The 22,773-nt window shown below is 41.5% G+C and overlaps 1 protein-coding gene and 1 pseudogene across 4 annotated transcripts in view; one reads left to right on the plus strand and one right to left on the minus strand.

Moving 5' to 3' along the window:
- ODAD2 (outer dynein arm docking complex subunit 2) overlaps positions 1-22,773 on the plus strand; it is a 73,123-nt gene that overhangs the window by 39,056 nt on the left and 11,294 nt on the right. For all 4 annotated transcript variants that reach the window (XM_077303474.1, XM_077303476.1, XM_077303475.1 and 1 more), the window contains 3 exons: positions 11,027-11,141; positions 18,003-18,191; positions 19,337-19,558. In XM_077303474.1, the coding sequence (XP_077159589.1) occupies positions 11,027-11,141; positions 18,003-18,191; positions 19,337-19,558 (526 nt within the window). The remainder of the gene's footprint in view (positions 1-11,026; positions 11,142-18,002; positions 18,192-19,336; positions 19,559-22,773) is intronic.
- Positions 2,887-2,974, minus strand: LOC143821165 (U2 spliceosomal RNA; annotated as a pseudogene).

A 22,773-nucleotide genomic window follows, 5' to 3' on the forward strand; every position in this document is an offset into this window, starting at 1 on the left:
TGCTTCCTGATTTTTTCCCAGTTGTTGGTAGTTTGGTTGGTGTCTTGTCTTTCTTTCTCCCCCGCTCTCTTCCCCCTTACCCTCCCCCCCTCCGTTTTCTGTTTACAGTTTCCCCGCTTGGTTTTTCTTCCCGCCCGATTTGTTCCCGCCCAGTTTCTGGTAGTTTGTTTGGCGTCCCTTCCCCCTTCTTGGAACGGAGTTATCTCCGTTTGTGATCTTTTCCCTCTCCGTTTGATTTTCTTCCCGCTCAAATGTCCCGCTCAATTTTTCCCGCTTAATTTCTATTAGTTGTTTGATGCCCTTCCCCCTTCTGGGTACAAGTTATGCCCGTTTGTATTCTTCTCCCCCCCCCCCCTCGCAGAGTCTGTAGAAGCCCCGTGACAATCCCCCCCCTTTTTCTGGAATTGGTTAATTAAATTAATGTCCGATTGTTTGTGTCTTCCTCCTCCTCCTTATAGGGCCCCCCCCCCCCCCAGGGTTTGGTACTTCTCTTTCTTCCTTATTAGATTATGTTAGTGTTCCTTTCCTTCTTTTCCTCTCCTTTCCTTGTTCCCCGGCAGCTGCGGCAGGGACCCACGGCGTTGAGATGTGGGCAGCTGCAGCAGAGTCTGGGGATGGTAGGTCGGCTGTGACCAGGGCCAGTCTTGTTCAGCGGTGGTCAGGAAGCGCGGGTCGATGGAGCGCGTGTGGGCGGCGGTCGGGAACGTGGTGCTCGAGAGCGCGAAAAGGTGGGCTTGGCGTGGTGATGGTGGGGCAGCTTCAGCAGTTAGACTCTGCTCAGGCGGCGGCTGCAGGTGGTGGGTGTGGGTCAGCAGCGGTGGAAGTTGTCGGGGTCCGGCTCTGCTCGGTGACGGTGGAGCGGCGTTGATCCGGCTCTGCTCCGGCGGTGGCTGCAGGTCCCGGCAGTGGGCGCGATGTAATGGCGGCGGACGAGGGTCCGATTTTGTTTGAGGGGCTGCGGACGGTCCCTTTGTAGCGGGCAGCTTTGTCTTTGGTGCTGACAGGTTGCTTTAGAGATCAGCTCCTTTTAGCTGCTTCCGCGAGCTCAGAGTTCCTCCGGCCGAGCTCCTTCAGCCGTGGTAGCCCAACCTAGCAGACAGTCACTGGTTTTTGCCCAACAGCCGCTGTTGGTTTCCCTCTGTTTTTGTTCTAGTTGATTTTCTTACCGTTTCCGTCTTTCTTCGTTGTCTCTTTGTCGTTCTTCTTGGTTGTTATTTTCTCTTTTTTCTATTTTGTGGGATTTCTGAAATCTTGTTCTGTTGCGTTCTGTTGCGTTCCTTAGAGGTTTCTGTGATTAATTTGGTGGGATTCTTTTTGTTCTCCTTTTCTTTTTTTTTTGTATGATCAATTTGGGTGTTTTTTGGTGGCTGTGTTTGGGCTGGGCCTGTTTAGTTGCGGGAGCAGTCTGATTTCATGACTGCTCCAGCCGCCCTCTAGCAGCAGACATTTAGCTGGATTTAGTGTGATTACAAAGTTACCTCTGCTTTTATTACATACATCCTACCCCTGATTCCACCTGACCCTTTCCCCTCCCAGTTAAATAAAATATTTTGTTTGTTATGAACTTTCAAAAGCCTCTTGTGTGCCATTTCAGAAGTAGTATATAAGCAGGTAGTTTTGTCTCTTCCCTCACGCTCCTGGGCTAGGCCAGCATCCAATCCAAGTGTGTCATAATGTGTCAGGGTGGGACAGTCATAGACCAACAAATACAAAGAAAATGGAGATAGGAGCTGCTAAGAAAGAATTAATCCTATTTGTGGGGGGGGGGGGGGGGAAGAGGAAATTTGGTGTTTTGTTTTTGCTTTTGCTTTTGAACTGAAAATGCTTTTAACTATTATTGTAAACCTCTGGAAACCACCAGGAAAGATGGGATATAAATGTTTTAATAAATAAGGATACCTTACTTGTCTGTTTTAAGATTTTTTTTGAGTGAAGCATGCTTTCGAAATTTTCTGCACATTTAGGCTTTTAAAAGGTAAATTTGCATACCTGGCACCGTTAAAATGCTTTCCTGAGGTACTATTTAAACTTAATGTTTCAGTAGTTCCATGTGGAAACTAAACAAATCTGAAATTAATTTTTTTTTCTTTTTTGCAATTACACAGGAAGAGTGTGCAGCAAAGAGGACCGATATTTTATTAACAGAGTTTCTGGTGTTTGACTTGTATAATGTAAAGCCTGTGTAGCTTGTGATTCCCAACCTTTAAATTTAATGAGATATGTTCCAATCAGATATTTGGACAGGCGTTTGCTTTCACTGTATTTAATATGGGCCACAAGGCTGTGGCACAGTTCTCTACTTATATCCCAACAAGGTCAAAAAAAGAGGGAGATAGCGATCTTCTCCTCCTCCCCGGTCTATTTTGTCTCAGTCAGTTGATATTCAGAGTGTGTGCAGTGATTCCCATTTCCTGAAAGGGGCATTTGTTCTCATGGCTTGGCTGTCACCCAGTGGCAAGACAGTGCAGAAGTGTAAACATGGCTTATGTGAACACAGTTAAGTCAAGTGCTGGAAAGCTATGCATAGATGGGACCACCTCTACAGTATGCTTCACGCGGAACTGTAGGTTAATTTTGTAGAAATCTATCAGCAAAGTAAACCACCTACAAATGCAAATGGATAGTTGTACTTGGATCCTATTGGCCCAATAGGACTATTTCATAAGTAAAAACTGGCCCATGTGAGCACCAGAATCAAAACAGATAATTGCCAAAATGATGGCCTCACAAAGCTCACCTTGTTTTAGAGGGAGAAAAGATGCTGATAATTTTGGGAGAAAAAAAACATTTTGGAAAGTGGTCTTATTAACATGCAGAGGACACCCAGCTCTGCTTCTCATTTTCGTTTGAGCTGAGTAGATTAGTGGAAGTTTTAAACGGGTGCTTGGAAGGTGGATAAGGGCCAATAAACTGAAGTTTGAACTGATAAGAACAGATACTACACTTGATCTTAGCCAAAAGGCCGAGAAGCGATCAAGGACTGAACTGTCAGATTTTTCTGAATGGGGTTGCATTCTATCTAAAGGAGTACATTCACAGTTTGGGGATGCTCCAAAGCCAGGTCTGTAAATAGAAGTGCAGATTTCCTTGATGTATGTAGCATCATCTACCAGGTTTGATGAGTATGCCAATGGCAACCTTTCCTAGAAAAGTGAGACTTGTTATGATATTGTTTTCTAAAAGGCATATAGTATATTGATGCCTGGCTCTGTAAGATCTTGGATGCTCTGGTTAGTATTTGGAAGGGAGATCACCAAGGAATACCAGGGTTGTGATGCAGAGGCAGGCAATGGCAGCCCATCTCTGATCATCTCTTGCCTTGAAAACCCTACAGGAGGGGTCCCAACCCTTTTGAGTCTGTGGGCTCCTTTGGATATGGTGTAGTGTGGTGGATATGGTGGATGCAATCGCAAAATGGTTGCCACAAAATTGCTGCCAAAGAAGGCACAAAACGGCTGTCACAGCTTGCCTTTAGTCAAACATTTGAAGATCACTGGCACTGGTCAGCGTATGCAGTGCACCAGGCATGCTGTCACATGCGTACCACCTACATGCAGTTCTCCATTGATGGGGAGCACTGGTAGTGGAATAATTAAAGCAAATGGGAAAGGCCATGCAGACAGGTGGTAGAGGCAGTGTGTCTTAAGCAATTGGTCCTACCAAAAGCCATGGGCTCAGGCAACTGCTCCACTTCAGGGAATGCTGAGGTTTAAGAGGATCAGCAGGGGTACATTCAGGGACAAAATGGCCATTATGGTTGCTGGGACTTTTCCCGGTGGAGCCGCCTCTCCTCAGACTACCAGGTCAGGTCAGTCCAGTGGCAAGGAAAGTACAATCCAGTTAAGTTGCAAGCAGCCAAGGCACCACCTTGGCAGGTAAGGATGATGCCACAGTACTAGCTCTCTTATGGTTGGTTCTTCGTTCCTCCTTCTATATGTGTGTATGTTTGGGGCCTTTCCAGGGCTGTGTTGGCCTCCCAGTCCACTTGTGTATACATTCCCTGTCAGCTGACAGTAGATGATCTGCTAGGGCAACCAGCTAGGTTTCTATACTGTATCCATGTCTGAATCAAGGTAGAAAAGGGGCTAGGTAATCATTTTTATCCAAGAACACCTGGATTAGTTTTGCTGCTTTGCAAGTTAGATTACTGTAATGCATTCTGCATGGGGCTGTCTTTGATAATGAAGCTTCAGTTAGTGCAAAATACAGCAGACAGATTGTTGACTGGTATAAATTCCAGGGATCATGTTGTGCCAGCCTTAAGACTACTGCACTAGCTTCATTTCCAAGGCCGGTTCAAAGAACTGGTCATTACTTTTGAGCCATAACAACTTGGGATGAGAGATACCCAAAGATCCATCTGCTTCCATACATACTTTCCCACCAATTAATATTTTCCTCTGAAGTGATATGAGCAAAAAACAAGGTGACAGTTCCTGTTGCAACTTCCCAATTAGGGATTGCTCTCCATTCATATCTCTGCCAGTAGCAATCTCTTAAAATTTCAGCATCAGGTGAAGAGCATTCAGGAGTTTTGTTGTATTTGTACTTTTGTTGTTGCTGATTTGGGTAGCGGTCAGGCACAATTCACACATCACTGAAGTGTATTTTATCCTTTAGTATGCATGTGTGAAAGAGAGAGAGGTGATCTTAAAGGTGCTCATATCAGGTTTCTGAATCGGTAGATGGCCTTGCAGAAAAATTGATTTTACAACTTACAGAACCTTCCTGTTCTTTATAAATGCATATGTGATTTCACACTACAACTCTTCTGTCAAGATATCTCCACTTTTCAAAATGCGGAAACAAATGGGAGCAGGTCATTCCCCCCCCCCGTCAATTATATCTGTTTCAGCTTAGTAATAGCCTGACTCCACCTGACATTCAAGGTTTTCAGTGCTGACAACAAGGGTCAAGCGCTTGCAACCACAGAGGCCTCAGATTAGCAATAAATCATGTTATTAGGCATTTCTGTAGGGAAAACGTCTTCTTTTTACAGGATCACAAACATGTTTCCTATCCAAGGGAAAACTTCTGTTACACAGCAGTAAGTAGTTTGTTTTAGAACATGCTCTTGGATGGCCTTTCCCAACTGTAGTTGTGTATAATTTACTGATTCTTCCCAACTGGCATTCATTCTGTATTTTGCAGGGTTTTTCATCAACAATCTTCTATGCAGACACACATGGGATTGTACATAAACAGGTCTGCCATCAGATAGGTCTTTACAGATAAAAGCCTTCAGAGAGCACTGCACGGTTTATTATGGATGGCAGGAAACCTTGCAAAAAGTCTGCCCCAAAAGATGTTTTTATTTCTGCACATGGGATCGTTTTTTGCTGTGTGAAACCCATCATGTTACTTTTGATTATGCATGGCAGCCATTCCTCATAGCGTCGACTGCATTTTTTTAGCGCAGTATCTAAAACTAGCTTTGCAATGACTTTTCTTGTGTGACGGTACTGAGGACGCCCTTTTTTAATGCAGAAATGTTAGTTTCCTCCCCTTTTCTGTTCACAGTCCCTCATCCACCAATGGGAGCATGAGGTGCCTGCTGCTGATTTTCTGCCTTCTCAGTGTCAGCAGTCAGTCTCCCTGGCAACCCAGATAACTTTATTGTTTTATTGCATAATAGCCCAAGGAGTACTTCTGCTAGTATGCTTGGTATTTACAACAGCCTTCCTTGAACACTCCTTAGATGAAAAAACTAGCTTCTCTGTAGAACTATATCACATAAGTAATTACTTGCAGTAGCAGTCTACCTCTCATCAGTGACCATGGTGGTAAGGAGGGAATGTTGTTTGACAGTTTATCAGGCTGACAAAACGGGGGTCTTCCCTGTGCTGCCTTGCATTGGCTCATCAGCTGTCTGAAATGCCAGTTCCGTCTTGCAGGAGAATGAGGAAGCAGAGCTGCTTCAGGCTATGGGCGGAGGCTCCCGTTTTGGGCTCGCCGGTGATTTTTAAAAACTTCACAGGGGGTGGGATGGTACGATGGTTCATGTCCATGAACTACAATTCCCATGGGGCCCTTCCGGCAGCATGTGCCAGAGTGGCGGACAGATGACATTGCAGCACAATGGAGGAAGTATCCCCTCCCAGTGTTACCGTTGGAACTTTACCAAATGCATGACCTCGGCAAAACAAACCAATGCAGTATCAGACCACATGGATAAACGGGAATGTTTTGACAGTGTTTATTTAAAGGACAATTTAAAAGGGTTGGCATTCTTGTTGAATATTCATCCCCAGCTTTCCTGGATGTAGTGCCATTGATGGAGCTCTTTAAAGCTGCCACCTAGTTGGCAGGCATGTTTGTATGTCACTGGATCTACAAGTGAGATGTGAGGCTCAGATGGGCAAGACAGTTCTTCATTCACTGTCCAAGTGAGGAGAGCATGCCCCACTGCCTGGTGAGTTGCTTCTTAGAATCCCCATGTGAGATTGCACAGAAGATCGTGTATGAAAACAAAAGTTCACTTACCTGTAACTATTGTTCATTGAGGGCTTTTTGTGCAGGAAGACATAAGTCCCTGGGCAGGGACAGTTTTCTGACTCCAGCATGCAGCATCCACAGGAGGCTTTTATCTGTAAAGACCTATCCAACGGCAGGCCTGCTCATGTGCAATCCCCATGTGTGTCTGCACAGAAGATACTCAATGAACAAAAGTTACAGATCAGCGCAACTTGGTTTTATCCCCTTTTGTGTGTGTTGAACTTCAAATGTAGCTTTTCAGTATAAAGATTAATGCACTGAAACAGGCAGGATTTAAAATTAAAAAAGCAAACCAGATGGAGCTTGAGTCTCTGATTTATAATAGTATTTATCAAAGGAGTTTGTAACAATTTTTTTTAAATTTGCAAGAGCTGAATTGTGGTTTTCCAAAAGATGAGATGGTGCTCTGCAAGACTGGAAACCTGTAATCTTACCAGGGAGTACAATCTATATAGTCAGTATAACACTGTTTACATTTGTGTATGTGGTCTCAGTTGGCAGGAGAGGCAGTCAGACTTCTCAAGAGCCCTGGCATATCGTGGCGTAACAAAAAGGATGATAAATATAAGAAACAGATGTTGAGAGTGTATGCATGTGCCGCTGAGTAAGTCTGGTGCTTGTTTACCCTGGAAATATTCAATATCAAATTATTAGTGCACAAAAGCGGTTTGCTCTACGTTAAGGTTTGTTACATGCCGAAAGAGAGACTTCATTTAGAACTTTTATCTTGGCAGTAAAACAAATGCAGCCGTGGAAATCCAGGAAATCTTTAAAAATTGACATATTAATGGTTTCTTGGTTATATAGGCAGCTGCTTTAAAAAAATAACCAAGATCTATGCAAATATATCCCAATAATATGCAAGTAATCAGTTGGGTAGTGTGACCAAGACTGGCTTCTGTGCATTGTTTAGGAAGCTGTTAAAGTGGCTTTGGGGCCATACATGTCAGGTGGGACTTAGCCAGAGCTAGTTGCAAGAATATATCTCTAGGCAAACTTGAAGCCTTTGTAGAATGTCATCTCAGGAACTCAAGGTAAGCAGTGCAGAATCAGGCAGTCGAAAAAAAACAATTTGCTGGAAACACATCCAGCTTTCTAGGGAAAAGAGCAGTACAAGCAGGTAAAGGAGATCAGAATGGAACATGTGATCCAAGGCCCATGTGAAATGGCACTAATTCTACTAAGATTTCATGAAACCTTTATGCTGCTTCATTTCCCACCTTGCTTTACTTGAGGAAAAAAGGTTTTTGACATCCAGTTTTTCCTTTTGTTTAAGGAAATGTATTGTCCTTACATACATCTTCTTTTGAATTTCCAGAGAACATTTAACTCATTTGATTATTTGGATATCTATAGCCTTCCTCTTTTCCACCATTCAATTGCACTTGCACTTACAGTTTTCTTGGAAAAGGCCTTTAAAAAATCTCATTATTCTAGCTAGGATATTGCTCAAACAAGAGAATTTTAGGCTTGATGATCCCTGGGGGTTTTATTCCCTGCTCTGCTTCTTAATAGGAAAAAGGAAATCCTTACCTGATGATAGTTATTTAAATCCTGTTTTTAAGGCATACTATCCTCCTTGGAAAGGGCTAAATCCTAGTCATTTTGCAGCTCTGTAAGCTCTTAGGCCCAGCTACAATGTTTATGGCCATCTCATATGAAGAGAATAAGCCCAGAGACAAAGTTCCAAGCTCTACAGCAAGGGAATAATTTATCTCTTGATGCTTGGACCATTCTGAGTTAGGACAGAAGTAGCTTTCCATAGACAGATGAGAGGAAACTGCAGGAAGAAAGGTGAGATTGGGACAATGCCAAGGAATGAATTCATCTGAAGATTTGAATTCCAGAGAGGTAAATGTGGTACTGCATCATCCTAACTCTATTTAGAGTGGCGCTGTTAAGTCTTTTCCAGCAAGAATGGAACAGCAATGCTCCTCCACCAGTCATTTGCTTGAGTCCGACCGACCAACAACATCCACTGGTCCCCCCTGAGACACCCCCTCCATGAAGTGAACCAGCCTGACTTCTAAGTTGTTGTTCTTATTGTATTATTGTTAACAAAAGCCATTGCAATTCTGTTAATTTAGAACCATTGTTGGTATGTTATTTTATGACTGTGTTATAATCTTAGATTGTTCTATGTATTACCCCTGCAATGTTTTATGTGAACTACCCTGAGCCGTAACTGAGGATGGTATCAAGTGTGTGTGTGTGTGTGTGTGTATCTCAAAAACCAACAAGATTTTGTTTCAGTGTAAACTATGGTGAATGAAAGCTTACTTCCTTACATGAAACCGTCTTGAGATGCAATGCCTGTGGAAGAATTTAGTATTTTTCACTGGTCAAACTCAGTACAGAGGTGTATAGTCAGCAGGTGCAGAAGAAGTGAGACCAGTGATGGGGAAAGGAAGACTGGAAAACAAAATCAAGATCTTGTAATGTTGCAACATTCATAAAAGTGTTTTTAAAATGTATATTTTATAGAAAATTGCAGTAGGCTGGAAGATATTCATATGTTTAGGATTTCACTGTCAGTCCAGAATGTCAAACGTTATCTTTTTGTGTGAGCTCATATGGAATAGTGTTGATTTTTGGTCTGAAAAGCAGGTGTTGAATTTCAAATCAGTTATGACTCACTAGATGGCTTTCATCAAATTGCTTGTTTGCAGCAAAGTTTGGTTTTTTGAGAGCTTGAGAATATGAATGGTCTATCTCTCAAAACCAGTGAGAAAAGCAGTGAGATGTTCAGTCACCATGCATACTTTTAGCAGTGGCGCATAAAGAATAAAAATGGAAATACCACGAAATACCATTATAGTGCTTTTGAGCATTTTCACTATAGAATATAGTAAAGACCGTTTATGCACTGGGCACTTCACTGACCCAGCTCTCATGCAGGAACACAAATAGGGGGCAGATTAGGTGCACTGGGCCAAATGCTCCCCCGTGTGGATGCAGGAAGAGGTGGGGCAACCTGCCACAACTAAAACCCCAGCCTGCAGCCCAGCATGAAACCTCCAGTGCATAAATAGTCATAGTGGTGCATTAGATTCTTAAACAGTTTTATACTCTTTTTCTCCCCTCATGCAGAATCATGACTTACATACTACTTTTATATCTAGCTGCATGTCCTGTCCTGTTTTATTACAGCTTCTAGGTATGAAATCTGATTTCCCAATTTCTGTCATACAATTTTTTTTGTGTGTCGGCATTATTTATATTGGCAGTGTAAATCTGCCTGCCTTGTTTAATGTTTCAGACGCTCCTCACTCTTCTTTACAATACCTGCATGTTGGAAAGCAAAATTATATAACCAGGTTGCATCAATTTATATAAAGCTGTAGTTATTTTAAACAAAGAGTTTGTGTCCTAAATCATTCTGTCTGCATCAAAATAATTGTATGATTACGTACAGGGCTGATTTTCTACTTACTTTTCATTCCTGGCAAACTCATTTTACATAATGAGCAGGAATTAGATGTTCTGGCTTGATTTTTTTTTTTACTCGAGTAAAATCTGTGTTTTATTTCATTTCCAAATTAAGGGATTCACAATTAAAGATGTGGACAAACTGTAGAATTAAACATTTGAGGTTATAAAATCAAAGTATGTCTGATTTTCTTTATCTTTGTTTCATCTGCTTTGAATTTTGCATATCTTCCCCAACAAAGCCATGTTTGTAAAGGATATTAAGTTTTGTTTGGTCTTCCTCTCCATTTTAAAGTACTCAGTGGACTTTAATATGAAGTTATGATCCCCTAGACTGATTGATATATAAACATAAGACAGATGGTTTAAAGATGACTCTGATGATAATTCATTTTTCAGCTTGACATGAAGATACTTTGATTACAGTATGTTTAAGCAATTATAACACGGTATTCAGTGTTAACCTTGTCAGTAGGGAGCGCATAAGAAACAAGCTGCACGTTATGCGTACCTAACAAAGGGTACACTGTGGTGTGACCCATTTTAATTCCGAATGTTAGGTTAGCAACATAGAAATGTAAAATATGTCATACAGCAAGGTAAATAAATTAAACATAGACTCAATATAGAGTTAAGTACATAGTTTTTTTGGCATAAATATTTGTTTTGGAAAGTATTTGTTGCTATATGAAAGAAACCAGTATGTTTGAATTTTAGTTTGACTTTGCATGCAGCTCGTTAAAAAGTCACATGGCTTGTTTTTTAAGTTTACAAGAGCTCCAACTATATAATGACAGTTTAAAACAAAATTTAACGAAAAGATTTTTTTTTTTTAGGCAAAATGCTGTGGGGGGAAAATTGTACAAGTCTCATAAGACTCACTGAGAAAGTATATCTTGTTCTCAATCATGTTTGTACAGTAATCCATTTATGGAGAATTTTGGCATTTTCTGCTGATAAAAAATTACTATAATCTAACATAGCACTGTTGATGAACTGATTTTAAAAAATCACAAAGAAGTCCTGTAACGTTGTTAGCTAATGCACGGAATATATATTTTGCATGTTTTTCACTGATCCACTCAATGTGTTCCTTTGATAGCATAATTGACCGTTTGGATGGTGTTCGCTTGTTGTGGTCTTTGTTGAAAAATCCTCACGCAGATGTTCAAGCAAGTGCAGCCTGGGCTCTCTGTCCTTGTATTGAAAATGCAAAGGTATGAAGATATTTCCTAAATTGAATGCATCTTGTATAATTCCTAGCAAATAGTTGAAATATGTATGAAGTAGTCACATGGTTTGTTCATTGCATATTTATATACCCCATCATTTGCACTTTAATGGCCACTGCAATATTCACCCCTTTTCTATAATTAAATTGTTGCTGGGCATACAAGTAAGTCTGAGATGCCAATGAAGATTGGTATAATAGCTGATGGTGTTATTATAAAGACACTGATGATTCTCAGGAAAAGAGTATGATTTCCTTATGTAGTTTTTAGGGAGAAGGGGAATCTTAGATGAAGGATCATAGTCCCATACCACTACCTTTCTGTTAAAAGAAGAAGACTTGGTCCTTATATGTCACTTTTCTCTACCCGAAAGAGTCTCAAAGTGGTTTCCCTCTCCTCACAATGGACACCCAGTGAGGTAGGTGAGGATAAGAGAGCCCCGACATTACTGCTCGGTCAGAACAGCTTTATCAGTGCTGTAACGAGCCCAAGGTCACCCAGCTGGCTGCATGTTGGGGAGCAGGGAATCAAACCCGGCTTGCCAGATTAAAAGTCCACGCTCCTAACCACTTCACCAAGCTGTCCAACAATCCCTTACTTATAGACATAAGAGCCGTCAATTGCAACTGACATGGTGACCTAGTAGCAAGGGGCTTTCTAGGAAAGTGAGAAGCTAGTTTGCCACCACCTTTGTTGACGGTCTCCCATCCAACACTTCTTAACTTCTGAGATCTAATGTGATTAGACTATACCACGCCACCTTCCCTCCTAGTCTTTGCTTGCCTATATAGAAAAACCAGTTAAAGAGAAGAAGACAGACAGACTATCAGAAGCACTTTCAAGAGTAACACTTTTTGTGGACAGAAGCTTAATTTGACAGATGAATCATAGAAGACACAGTGCAATAGCTAGGCTGGAAATGAGCATCTGTGTTTAGAGGACACATCCAGTATAGAAGCAGCAAGATTCTTCAGTTATACCATTTAAAGTAATTATCAACCATATCTTGTATTGGTTGTGTTAACAGCAAATAGCCACTGTGTTTTCTTTTGTCTTTGATATCTTTTTATTAATTTTATATTTTCAAAAATACAATGCCATACAGGTAAGAAAAAACCCCTTCTAAATGTGTGTATGTGTATACACACAGAGAGAGGCTAAATTCCCTGTTGTCTAAAGTGTTTTTTATAGAATTACTAATGATATTCTTAGGTGCAATAAATGAGACAGCTAAAAGATTCTTATCCTGGTGCATTAGAGTTTGATAAACAGAACAATTTAATGAGGATGATGTACTGGAAGCAGGGGAAACAGTGCCAAAGCAAGAGAGTTTCCCCCCCCAGTATTTAAGTATAATGGCAAATAATGTGCAAGAACAATGAACCTCTGGTAGACTGTTTAACATTTTGCAGAACGCTATCTAATGGATAATCCTTAATGGATGAAACAAAGTGGAATGCAGAGTTGATGAATGATAAAAATAACATGCAGGGTCATTTACTTAGTTGTCGCATGCATCAATACATTGGGCATGATCCACAAAAGTAATTTCTTCTATTTACACAAAATCTAGTAGGATTCTGGTAGAAGATCTGGTAGGACCCACCCCCCTTGTTGTCAAAGGCAGCAATATGCCAGGGTCACCTACTGGCAATCGGGCTATGGCTCCCCCTCTCCACTCCCCCTATTGGATGTTTTTATGTGGGGTTGGATAGTTGACTTATACGGCTGTGTTTCTTACTCATATTTTCTATTTTTTTTAAATGTCCTGTCTTAATTTTAATGGGGGTTTATTGGGGTTTTTATTATGGACTGTTGTAACCTGCCATGAGCCGATTCCAAGAATGGTGGGGAATAAAAATCTAAATAATAATAATAATAAAATTTCCCCCTCTTCTGCCCCACTGCAGATAACCTAATACAGGTGTACTTAGAGGGTACTTGGGCATGTAGAGGGGAAGAGGATTGGATTAGGGCAGCAGACCCAGTGTTAGTCTTGCTTGGTGGGAATGATATTTTGCTTTGGTAAATATATACACAATCCAAATGCATATATTCTGATATATATATTTTTAAAGAAAGACCAGCCCTGTAGGCAACAGAATCACTTTAACAGAAGTAGATTTAGATTAATTAGCTGGCTAATTCAAAAGCTACCAACCATAACGGTAGAAGTAATTGCAGTGACAGAGTGGAAGCATATTAGCCAATCAAAGCAAATAATTATGAAGAATTGCAATGAAAAGTGTTCTGAGCTCTGTTGATATTGGAAAGTCATGTTGTAGTCATGATACAACTTTATTCCCCATGCTGAATAATGTAAACATAAAAATATTCAGAAATTACAAAGTCTTCCTTGTTTCAAGCACACTTGCCATGTTGATCCCAAACAAAGACAGATAGGATCAAAAATTATTTGGACACTTATAATTGGGCAAATCGTATGAGTGAGGTAAGAATCTTTTTAAATGTCCTAACCTAAAGAGTCAAAAATCTTTCTTCACATTATCATGAAATAGTGCAATACAGTATAATTATATACATATTTAAGGGTGATGATGGTTTGGGAACAAATTGATTAAAGATAATTTTCTCTTAATACAGTTTTTGAGTACTTGCTGGGGGGGGAAGAAGGATGAAAAATTATTTTTAAGATACTTTATTCAATGTTCCCTTTGCTTCTTGTCCTTTCAGTGCACGTATCCACTGCTTTATATATAAGTGGGAATGAATGGTCATAGAATGTAATGTGGTCCAAGAGCATATATAGTGGACAAGTTGCTCTTTTAGCAACATGTATGACTAAGCTTTTATGCCGAAGATAACACGCAAAATCCATTCCAGCTTTTTAAAATGTTATATTATTATTAATAAACCATTTTTGTATCCTACTCTTCTCGGTTGACTCAGGACGAGTAACATCAATAAAAAATCAATACAATTACAACAAATTATAACTCTTTAACTATTAAACAAATTAGGTTTTAAAATCATTAAGATCATTACAATTATACTAAAACCACCTATACAGATCTTCCAAGGAGATTGGGTGATGTTCGTCTATGGGCCGTTCGGTAGGTTCGTGAACAGGGAGTCCAGCATTTTCATGATGTTATTCTTGGCTTCAACCATAAGCCTGGTTGAACAGCCCTCTGGAACTATTTAAGGCAGGCTTTCTCAACTAGGGTTTCATGGCAGCCCCAGAAGGGTTGAAGCGGTTTGGCTTAGCTACTCGCTGCGAGAAGGGGGGGAAGAGGCAGGTGCGTCCGCCGGCATGCCTGCGGACGCAAACACACATGTGTGGAGGTGCTGCACATGTGCGTTTGTGCCCCCTGCTGGCACAAACGTGCATGTGTGGCAACTCCGCATGTGCTTTAGTGCCCCCTGCTGGCGCAAACGCACATGTGCTGCAACTCAGTTGCCGCGCGTGCGCCGTGCCAGGACGCCGGCTCTCCCCCACCCCTGGAGGTGGTCCTCAACCGCAAAAAGGTTGGGGACCGCTGGCTTAGGCCTACCCTGGTCCTGTTTCTGCCATTGCAGAAAACCTGAACATTGGGCTGAAATGAAGCATAAGTTTTGTTTTTACAGTCTCAAAGCATCTTACAATTGCCTTCCCTTTCCTCTCCCACAACAGACATTGTGTGAGGCAGGTGATACTGAGAGAGCCCTGATATCACTGCTTGGTCAGAACAGCTCTATCAGTGCTGTAGCGAGCTCAAGGTCACCCAGCTGGTTGCATGTGGAGGAGCAGGGAATCAAACCCGGCTTGCCAGATTAGAAGCCACCGCTCTTAACCAAGCTGGTTGTAGCTGTAGCATTCTACACCAGCTAAAGTCTCCAAGGTTATTTCAAGATCTCCAACTTTTCAACCAGCATTACTTCCATCTTACCTGATTGCAGTTTGTCCACATTAAGCCATATAACTACAGCAGTCAGGCACTGGCTCAAGATCTCGACTGCATTACAGAGAATTTGGATAGATTGGGATGTTATGAGCATATTGATAACATCCAATTCCAAAGCTATGAATAATTTCTGCTAAAGGCTTTACAAAAAGATTGAGTAACATAGAGAGGATAACATTGCACCCTGTGGACCATCAAAAAACAGCTTCCTCACTAGTCTTCAGCATGGCAACTCTTCAAGGTGAATCTGTGAGGGATGATCTAAACCAGTTCAAGGCATATCCCCTGATATCTGCTTCTGCCTCACCTCAACAGGATAACATGATCTACTGTCTCAGACGCTGCAGATGAATCCAATATAAGCAACAAAGAAGTATAGTCTTTGTCTTCATCCAGGCAGAGGTTATCAATTAAAGCTAACCATAGCCAGGCCTGACTGAAAAGGGTCCAAAGTGCATGAGTTATCCAAAAAGACCTGGAGCTTGTCCACTGCTGTTCTTTCAGTCTCTTTTGCCAGGAAGGACAGATTAGTGTGATAACTGGCTACACCATTTGTTTGTAGGGTTGGTTGGGTTTTTATTTTTGTAGTACTGGATGAGTGGCTGAGGGAAGATGTTGTGCCGTTAGCGAGTGATTTATGATGGACATCAAGGGCTCGTTAATATGATTCTTACATTGTTTTAGCAGTCGTGATGGGCCAGGATCCAGTGCACAAGTCGTGACCTCTACAGATCTCATGGTACTGTCAGCATCTAAAACTGGGTCACTGGGTCAAAGTGGTTCAGAAGCAGCCCAGTTAATAGACTTTTCTTCTGCCTGATCTACATTATAGGTGGCATCCATTCATGTTATATTACCAGCAAAATACTTTGTAAAGTTATCGCAGCTGGTTGTCTGTTCCTAAGACAATAAAGGCTCAGATTTAGGAATCGAGATGTTGAAATGACGTACCTTAAACAATTGAGCAAGCTGCTGCAATTGTCTCAGAGAAATAATATTTCTTTGCCACGATCACTGTCACATCATCGATCTTCCAGTGGATTCTACAGCTCACTGTCATATTCTGTAAGCATTTCCACCAGCATCTTTCTAGATGCCTTCTGGCCCTCTTTATGTGAGCAGTTTTATGACACATTGATCCGGTATGACACAGTATTAGAGAAGAAGTGAGGGGAATAGGGGCTGTTGTATCAGCAACTCTTGCTGCAGAGTTTGGACAGGCAGTGAATATCCTTGCTGTAGGGAGGTACAGGCAGTCAATATTTAACGAAATAAATGTCATAAGGTAAACAAGCTGAGCGAGTCATCTTAGGCATTACCCAACAGTTACATTTTTAGAGGGAAAGGATGGCCAATTGGTGGTCAGATCATCCTTCTGGAACAGTCTTATCTGGACTGGGAAACTAGACTGGACTGCAATTTCACTGTAATATTTCTTTTCTTCTTTGGGTTTTACATGTGATATTTTTTCATGAATAAATGCAACAGGGTAACCCATAAGGACCTGCAGGGATCGCTTTGTTCCCCCTGGATCCCCTTTGCCACACTACTTCCTCCTGGGGAGCGTCCTCACTCTGCTTTTCCCTGCCATAAACCAAAAGTTCAACTGGCAGTCCTGTTGTGGTTGTCTAGCAGTGGCTACAGAGAGCATTTGTTTATTAAAGCTACAGTTGCTGCTGCTCTTATATGGAGGTGAACCACATACACACTGTGTTTCTTCTTAATTTAGGTTTTTGGATTTCAGTCGTTTCTACAAACCTGGGGTTTTTTCCCTTGTCTATTCATGTCTCTAAGCTCTGGATTCAAGTATTCACGGATCTGCCCATGTTGAGAACTAGATAGCTTTATGGTTGATATGTATATGTATGGGTCACCCAGGCTAGCCTGATCTCTTTGAATCTCAGAAGCTAAGCAGGGTTGCCCCTGGTTGGTATTTGGATGGGAGACCTCTAAGGTCATGACACGGAGGCAGGCAGTGGCAAACCATCTCTAAATCCTTGTTGCCTTGAAAACCCTATGGGGTTGCCACGGGTCAGCGGAGTCTTGAAGGCACTTTCCACCACTTTCATGTCTTCGTTTGCATCGGTTCATACGTTACACAGCTGTGCTGACTGATTATAACAGCTGGACCACTTTATGTGGCAAATCATGTTTTTAACACACACACACATAGCACACAACTGTCTGCAGAACAGTGTGGTCAACAAGTTGGCCATCCCTGGTACAGATTATGTAGCCAGTTACCAAGTTGGCTCATGTAAGGCATCATGCTATTAGTTTTCCTTTCTCATATGATTATGCTTTATGAAATGAGTAGAGAGGCAAATTGAACGTTCTGCTCCTTCCTGCCTTCCTAAAAATGGATTTTGTTTATCAAGGTGTGATTTAAAATGGCAGATCAGGAACTGGAAAAGGACAGTTTTGCTGAAGGAAATGTAGCCCACAGAGTAACTCAAGTTTATTTGCACAGCAGCACCATCACATTTTTGGGCAAAGACAACCAGAGTTGATAAATTGACTTTGACATTTTAAACTTTCTAAGATATTCTACATGGAAAATGCTACTAATTTTTATTGGGAGGCTTTTTATCTATAAGGATGGGATTATTAATACACATGACGTCTTTTCTTAACAGACTTCACTTTGCAGTACTTCAGATCAAGAAGAGAACGTAGCTTTGAGAAGCAAAAGAGGTCCCAAACTTGTCATTCAGTTATTTATGTCGTAGGAAGGATACTGATTCAGATGATCACAAATCATATGCAGCCCAAAGCTTCTCAGTGAATCGGACTCTAGTATTTATTGAAGACTGAGAGGAGTCATTAGCTGCCCAATTCAAACAAGATACACATTGTGCACACTGCAACTTTGAAATGGTTTCTTCACATGGCATAGAATTGCTTCTTAAAAACTTAGTGGCTCGGTTTTGCTTTTGTTTAGGATGCTGGTGAAATGGTCCGCTCCTTTGTCGGTGGTTTGGAGTTGATTGTCAATTTGTTAAAATCAGACAATAAAGAAGTTCTGGCCAGCGTATGCGCTGCTATCACCAACATAGCAAAAGATGAAGAAAACCTGGCCGTCATAACTGATCATGGCGTCGTTCCTTTGTTGTCCAAACTAGCAAACACAGTAAGTTAAGTCATTTTTAAAATATGCATTCAGAACTACCAGTTTACAGGAATCCCTGTAGGCCTTATCGGAGTTTATTGCTGCCAGTAAAACTTAGTTGCTGAGAGACTCAAGGGGAACCTTAAAAAGACGATAATAAGTGAAGGGGGGAAAGCCTTTGTTTTAGAGATTTTACTATGCAACAGGTGACAGGAGGTTAGACTGTACTCTTTAGACTATAATCAGCACAGGATTGTTGGGTACGAAGAGAAATACACCTTTTCTTTCTGTGCATGAACTGGCATTTCTTACAACATTCAGCATTGTGCTTTCTGGCTTTAATCAATTTGGTACCTGTCACATTTGTCATCCCACGCTTCCTTTGAGATCAAAGTGGCTCAGATTCTCTCCTCCTAATTTTATCCTCACAACCCCTTTGTCAGGAGAGTCAGTAACAGAGTGAATCTTCTCTACATTGCTAGAGAAGGCCTAAATTGGCCTATGGCCAATTTGACACCCAAGCAAAGCAAGTGACTGCTTGTGGTGTCAAATCTGCAGGACCGGCAGAGGGGTCAGTGCCCCCTACACTGTCCCTCTGCCACCTGTCTCAGATGCAATCCACTCCTGTCTTAATGAACCTTCTGCAATCTGGCTTAATCCCAGCAGGGTTGCATTGGAGGAAGATGTTTGGGGAGCCACTGCATCTTGAGCCACACTTGTGACTATGATCCCAAAGGGTTCCTGCGGACAGGCAATAACCCTGTTTGGAATTGAGTCTATAGAAGTAGATAGCCCAGGCATGTCAGATCTCAGAAGCTAAGCAGAGCCAACCTTGGTGATCATTTGTCTGGGAGCCCTCCAAGAAAAACTAGGGTCATGATGTGGAGACAGGCAATGACAAGCCCCCTCTGAATGTCCCTTGCCTGGCTGCCAGACAATCCTACAATCGTGCGATCTCCTGGCTGCACTAGACACATGCCATACGAGAAATAAACATAGAAGTGGTTTCTCTGATGCTAAGAATCCCAGTTGGAAAGACCTGCTGGGTTTCCCCTCTTATTTCCTTTTACTGCAGCATGTATTTAAATGTCTTCTGTTTAAGTGTCTTTCCAAGCTAATTTAGAACGGGAGGAATGTAACGGACCTTTTTCTCCCCCTTTGCTCAGAATAATGACAAACTGAGATGTCATTTGGCAGATGCCATTTCTCGCTGTTGCATGTGGGGAAATAACAGAGTTGCCTTTGGAGTCACCAAAGCTGTTGCCCCTTTAGTACGTTACCTGAAATCAAGTGACCCAGCAGTTCACCGAGCTACTGCACAAGCCCTCTATCAGCTCTCGGAGGATCCCAACAATTGCATCACCATGCATGAAAATGGAGTGGTAAAGGTGAGTAAAAAGAGTTTTCGTGAACCGGGGGTCTGACCAGACCAATGGTAAGATCTGCGTGGCGGGTACATCCCAGAACTGTCCTAAGCTTATCAAGGGGGCGTGATGGGAAAGTGAGATGGCACTCCCTCTGAACCTGTCTACCCAGTCTGAATGGAAACAAGAATGGAAAGAGGTAGTTATAGAGGTCATGTGGCTGTAGTTGAAAGCAGCAACCAAACAGAGACATAAGGTGAAACTATGACTTAACATATTAGTGAACCTGATTTTGTCAGATCTCAGAAGTGAAGCAGGGTCAGCTCTGGCTAGTGTAGGAAACCTCTAAGGCAGTGGTCCCCAACCATTTTATCACCGGGGACCACTCAACGCCGGGGACCACTCACCGGGGACCACTCAACGCCTTTTACTGGGGCCCGGTGGGGGGGGGGTAGTTTACTCCTCTACTCTCAACCACTGCTCTAACGCTCTCTGATTGCTATGGTAATGTTTAAACATCCCTTCAAAATAAGATACAGACACGCCACAACAATGAACATAAGGAACATTTTATTTTCATGGAAATTTTAACTCAATGACACCCGAAGTGTGTTGTAAAGGGCCGGGGGGGTGAAGTAAAGGGCCGGGGGCGGGGGAAAAGGTGTCCTTCAGGGCCCACCTCGAATTGGTCGAAGGACCACATGTGGTCCGTGGCCCACAGGTTGGGGATCGCTACTCTAAGGAATATCAGGGGTGTTATATGGAGGCAGACAGTGGCAAACCATCATGTTTGTATATGTGACTGTGCTGTCACCTTCCCATCACCACAGAAAAAGCTTTTATGTCGGCACACTTTCCCTTTTTGGTAGAATATCCACACTGCTATCTACCACTCATCAAGTGAGCACCGACCAGAGTACAGTCCATATTGCACATGTGAACCAGTCCTATGTAGTTCCCAGCCCAGGTGAGAGGTTGTACCAGCAATAAGTGACGGGCTTGTTGACTTAATGCTTCACCTTGGAAAGTTTCTAATTTAGGACCATTTGGATAACCAATTTGGACCCTGGCAAATCCCCCTCATCTTGGCGTGTTCTGAATCTCCTTTATAAAAAGAAAGCTTGTCCTGCTAAGCTGGAGGTTTGCTGAAGCAGTTCAACAGAAGCTGTGCCCTGCAGCTCTTTCAGTGATAAATGAGCCATTTCAAATAAATGGAGCTGCAGCCAATTTGTGCAGAAGGAATCATTAAAACATTTTTAAATAGACAGTTTTGAAAGTTCAAAATGTATAAACAAGGTACACTAAATCCAAATATATATTGCTTGTTTTAATGGGAAAAGGTTGCTGCTAGATGACTCTTCCAACGTGAATGGAATTTGCCAAAAAGCCCAAGAATCTGGCACAAGCCATAGATAACAGCTCCATCTTTCATCTAGGTTTCTCTTCTGTATTTATCTTGCTTTAGAGAATGCAGGGAATGTCCTTTCCTTCCGACTTGGCATGTTTTTAATAAACCACAGAAATATACCGAGCAGCTTCTTACAATTGTTTAAAGACAAATTTCAGTTTAGGAGGCTTCATAAAAAGTAAGGCTGGGATCAGATCCAAAGAGAAAGCACAGCTGTCCTTGTGCAAGTAGAAAACACAGCCATCCATGCTCAGAGAGTTACTGACTTTCCCACTGTGTGTGTCTCTCATTGCTTGTGATTGCACAGAATCCTTTGATCCTCCTTTGGCCCTTTATGGGATATGAAGAGGGGCTTCACCCAGGCACCGTGTTTCCTTTCCAGCTTCAGTAAATTGTTCCATTGTCAGTCTAGAGTGATAGAAAAAGCCTCCATGTGTCAAAAACCTGATTGGAAACTTTTACTGACACTACACTGGAAACTGGGCCAACCCCCCCCCCCCCCAGTGTGAACTTTGAGAGGAATGCTTCTTGGGCAAGGTTCTTTTAATTTGACCCAGACATTTTGAAAAAGAAAACTTATTTGTAAACCGTGTTACTCGTAATTAAAAAAAATAAAGATATAGTTAATAAAGTGTGGTAGATATTAGACACAGAAAACAAAGGCAGAGTGGTAGATACTAGAGGCAAAGTGCCAGGCTGCCTATTTATTTATTTGTTTGTTTGTTTGTTTGTTTGTTTATATACCGCCCTCCCCGGAGGCTCAGGGCGGTTTACAGAGAACATGGGAACAATACATGAAACAAACTATATTAATAACCATACAATAATATTAATAACGATTCCTGTAACAGTAAATTTTTCATTTTTAGCCTTCAGCTGAGCAAAATTCGGCTGAGTTTCCTTATCTAATAACCTATTCATAGAAGCTGAAGATACGAAATGACAATAAAAATGGTATTTCAGACTTCTCAACGTTGTTTTGGCGTTCAGTGAAAATATATGTTTCTCCATGAAACCAGCAAGTCTAATTTTACTAATCAGATAACTTATATCTGTTGATTTCTGTTGAATTATTATGTCTCTGTTGAACTCTGACCTTTCCATCGTATTGAAGCATTAACATACATCTAGGGGAACCTTTTTCTAAAAAAAAAAAAACAATACCCAATTTTTTTTTCAGTTTTATCATTTCATTGATGCGTCTTCATAGAGTGTCTGGATCTTACCATCTCAGCATGTCCCATTTTAGAATAGCTTACCCAAGGGATTTGTGTGTGCCTATTCATTTGTATGTACATAAAGTATGTTGGCCATATGGTGAAGAAGGGGAGCGTATGTTTACAGAAAAGTTAGACGATTACTATGCTGCCTCTTCAGACTGCTGTTTGAAGCGGCTTACAAGTAAAAAGTTATTTCCTCATTCTCAGGTACATTTCATAGATAATGAAGGGACTGAACAGATATCCTTCTTTGCTTCTTCTTTGTCAGCCAGCTGCTTAGCAGATACCAAGTTAGGGCTGAAGATTATACGCCTGTCTGCAGTCTTCAGTTATGCCTTTAAATCGTGCAGTGCATTTTAAAACGTTTTGTTACAGCTGGTGGGACAACTGAGGAGTGCACAGGGCTGAAAAGGGGAGGCCAAAATCAAAATAATGTTTTTGAATATTTCACTTTGCATAAATGTACAGAATATGTGGATTCAACACTTTTCTCAGCTCAGTTCTTACCATTCTCTCTCAAATAATTTTTTTTCTGTTTTGTTAACCACTCAGAATTGGGCTGATTTTCATTCCAAAGTTTCAGGCATTTACATGTATATATTGATAATTAT

The sequence above is a fragment of the Paroedura picta genome, chromosome 11 (genome assembly GCF_049243985.1).
Source record: "Paroedura picta isolate Pp20150507F chromosome 11, Ppicta_v3.0, whole genome shotgun sequence".
Taxonomy (NCBI): Eukaryota; Metazoa; Chordata; class Lepidosauria; order Squamata; family Gekkonidae; genus Paroedura; species Paroedura picta.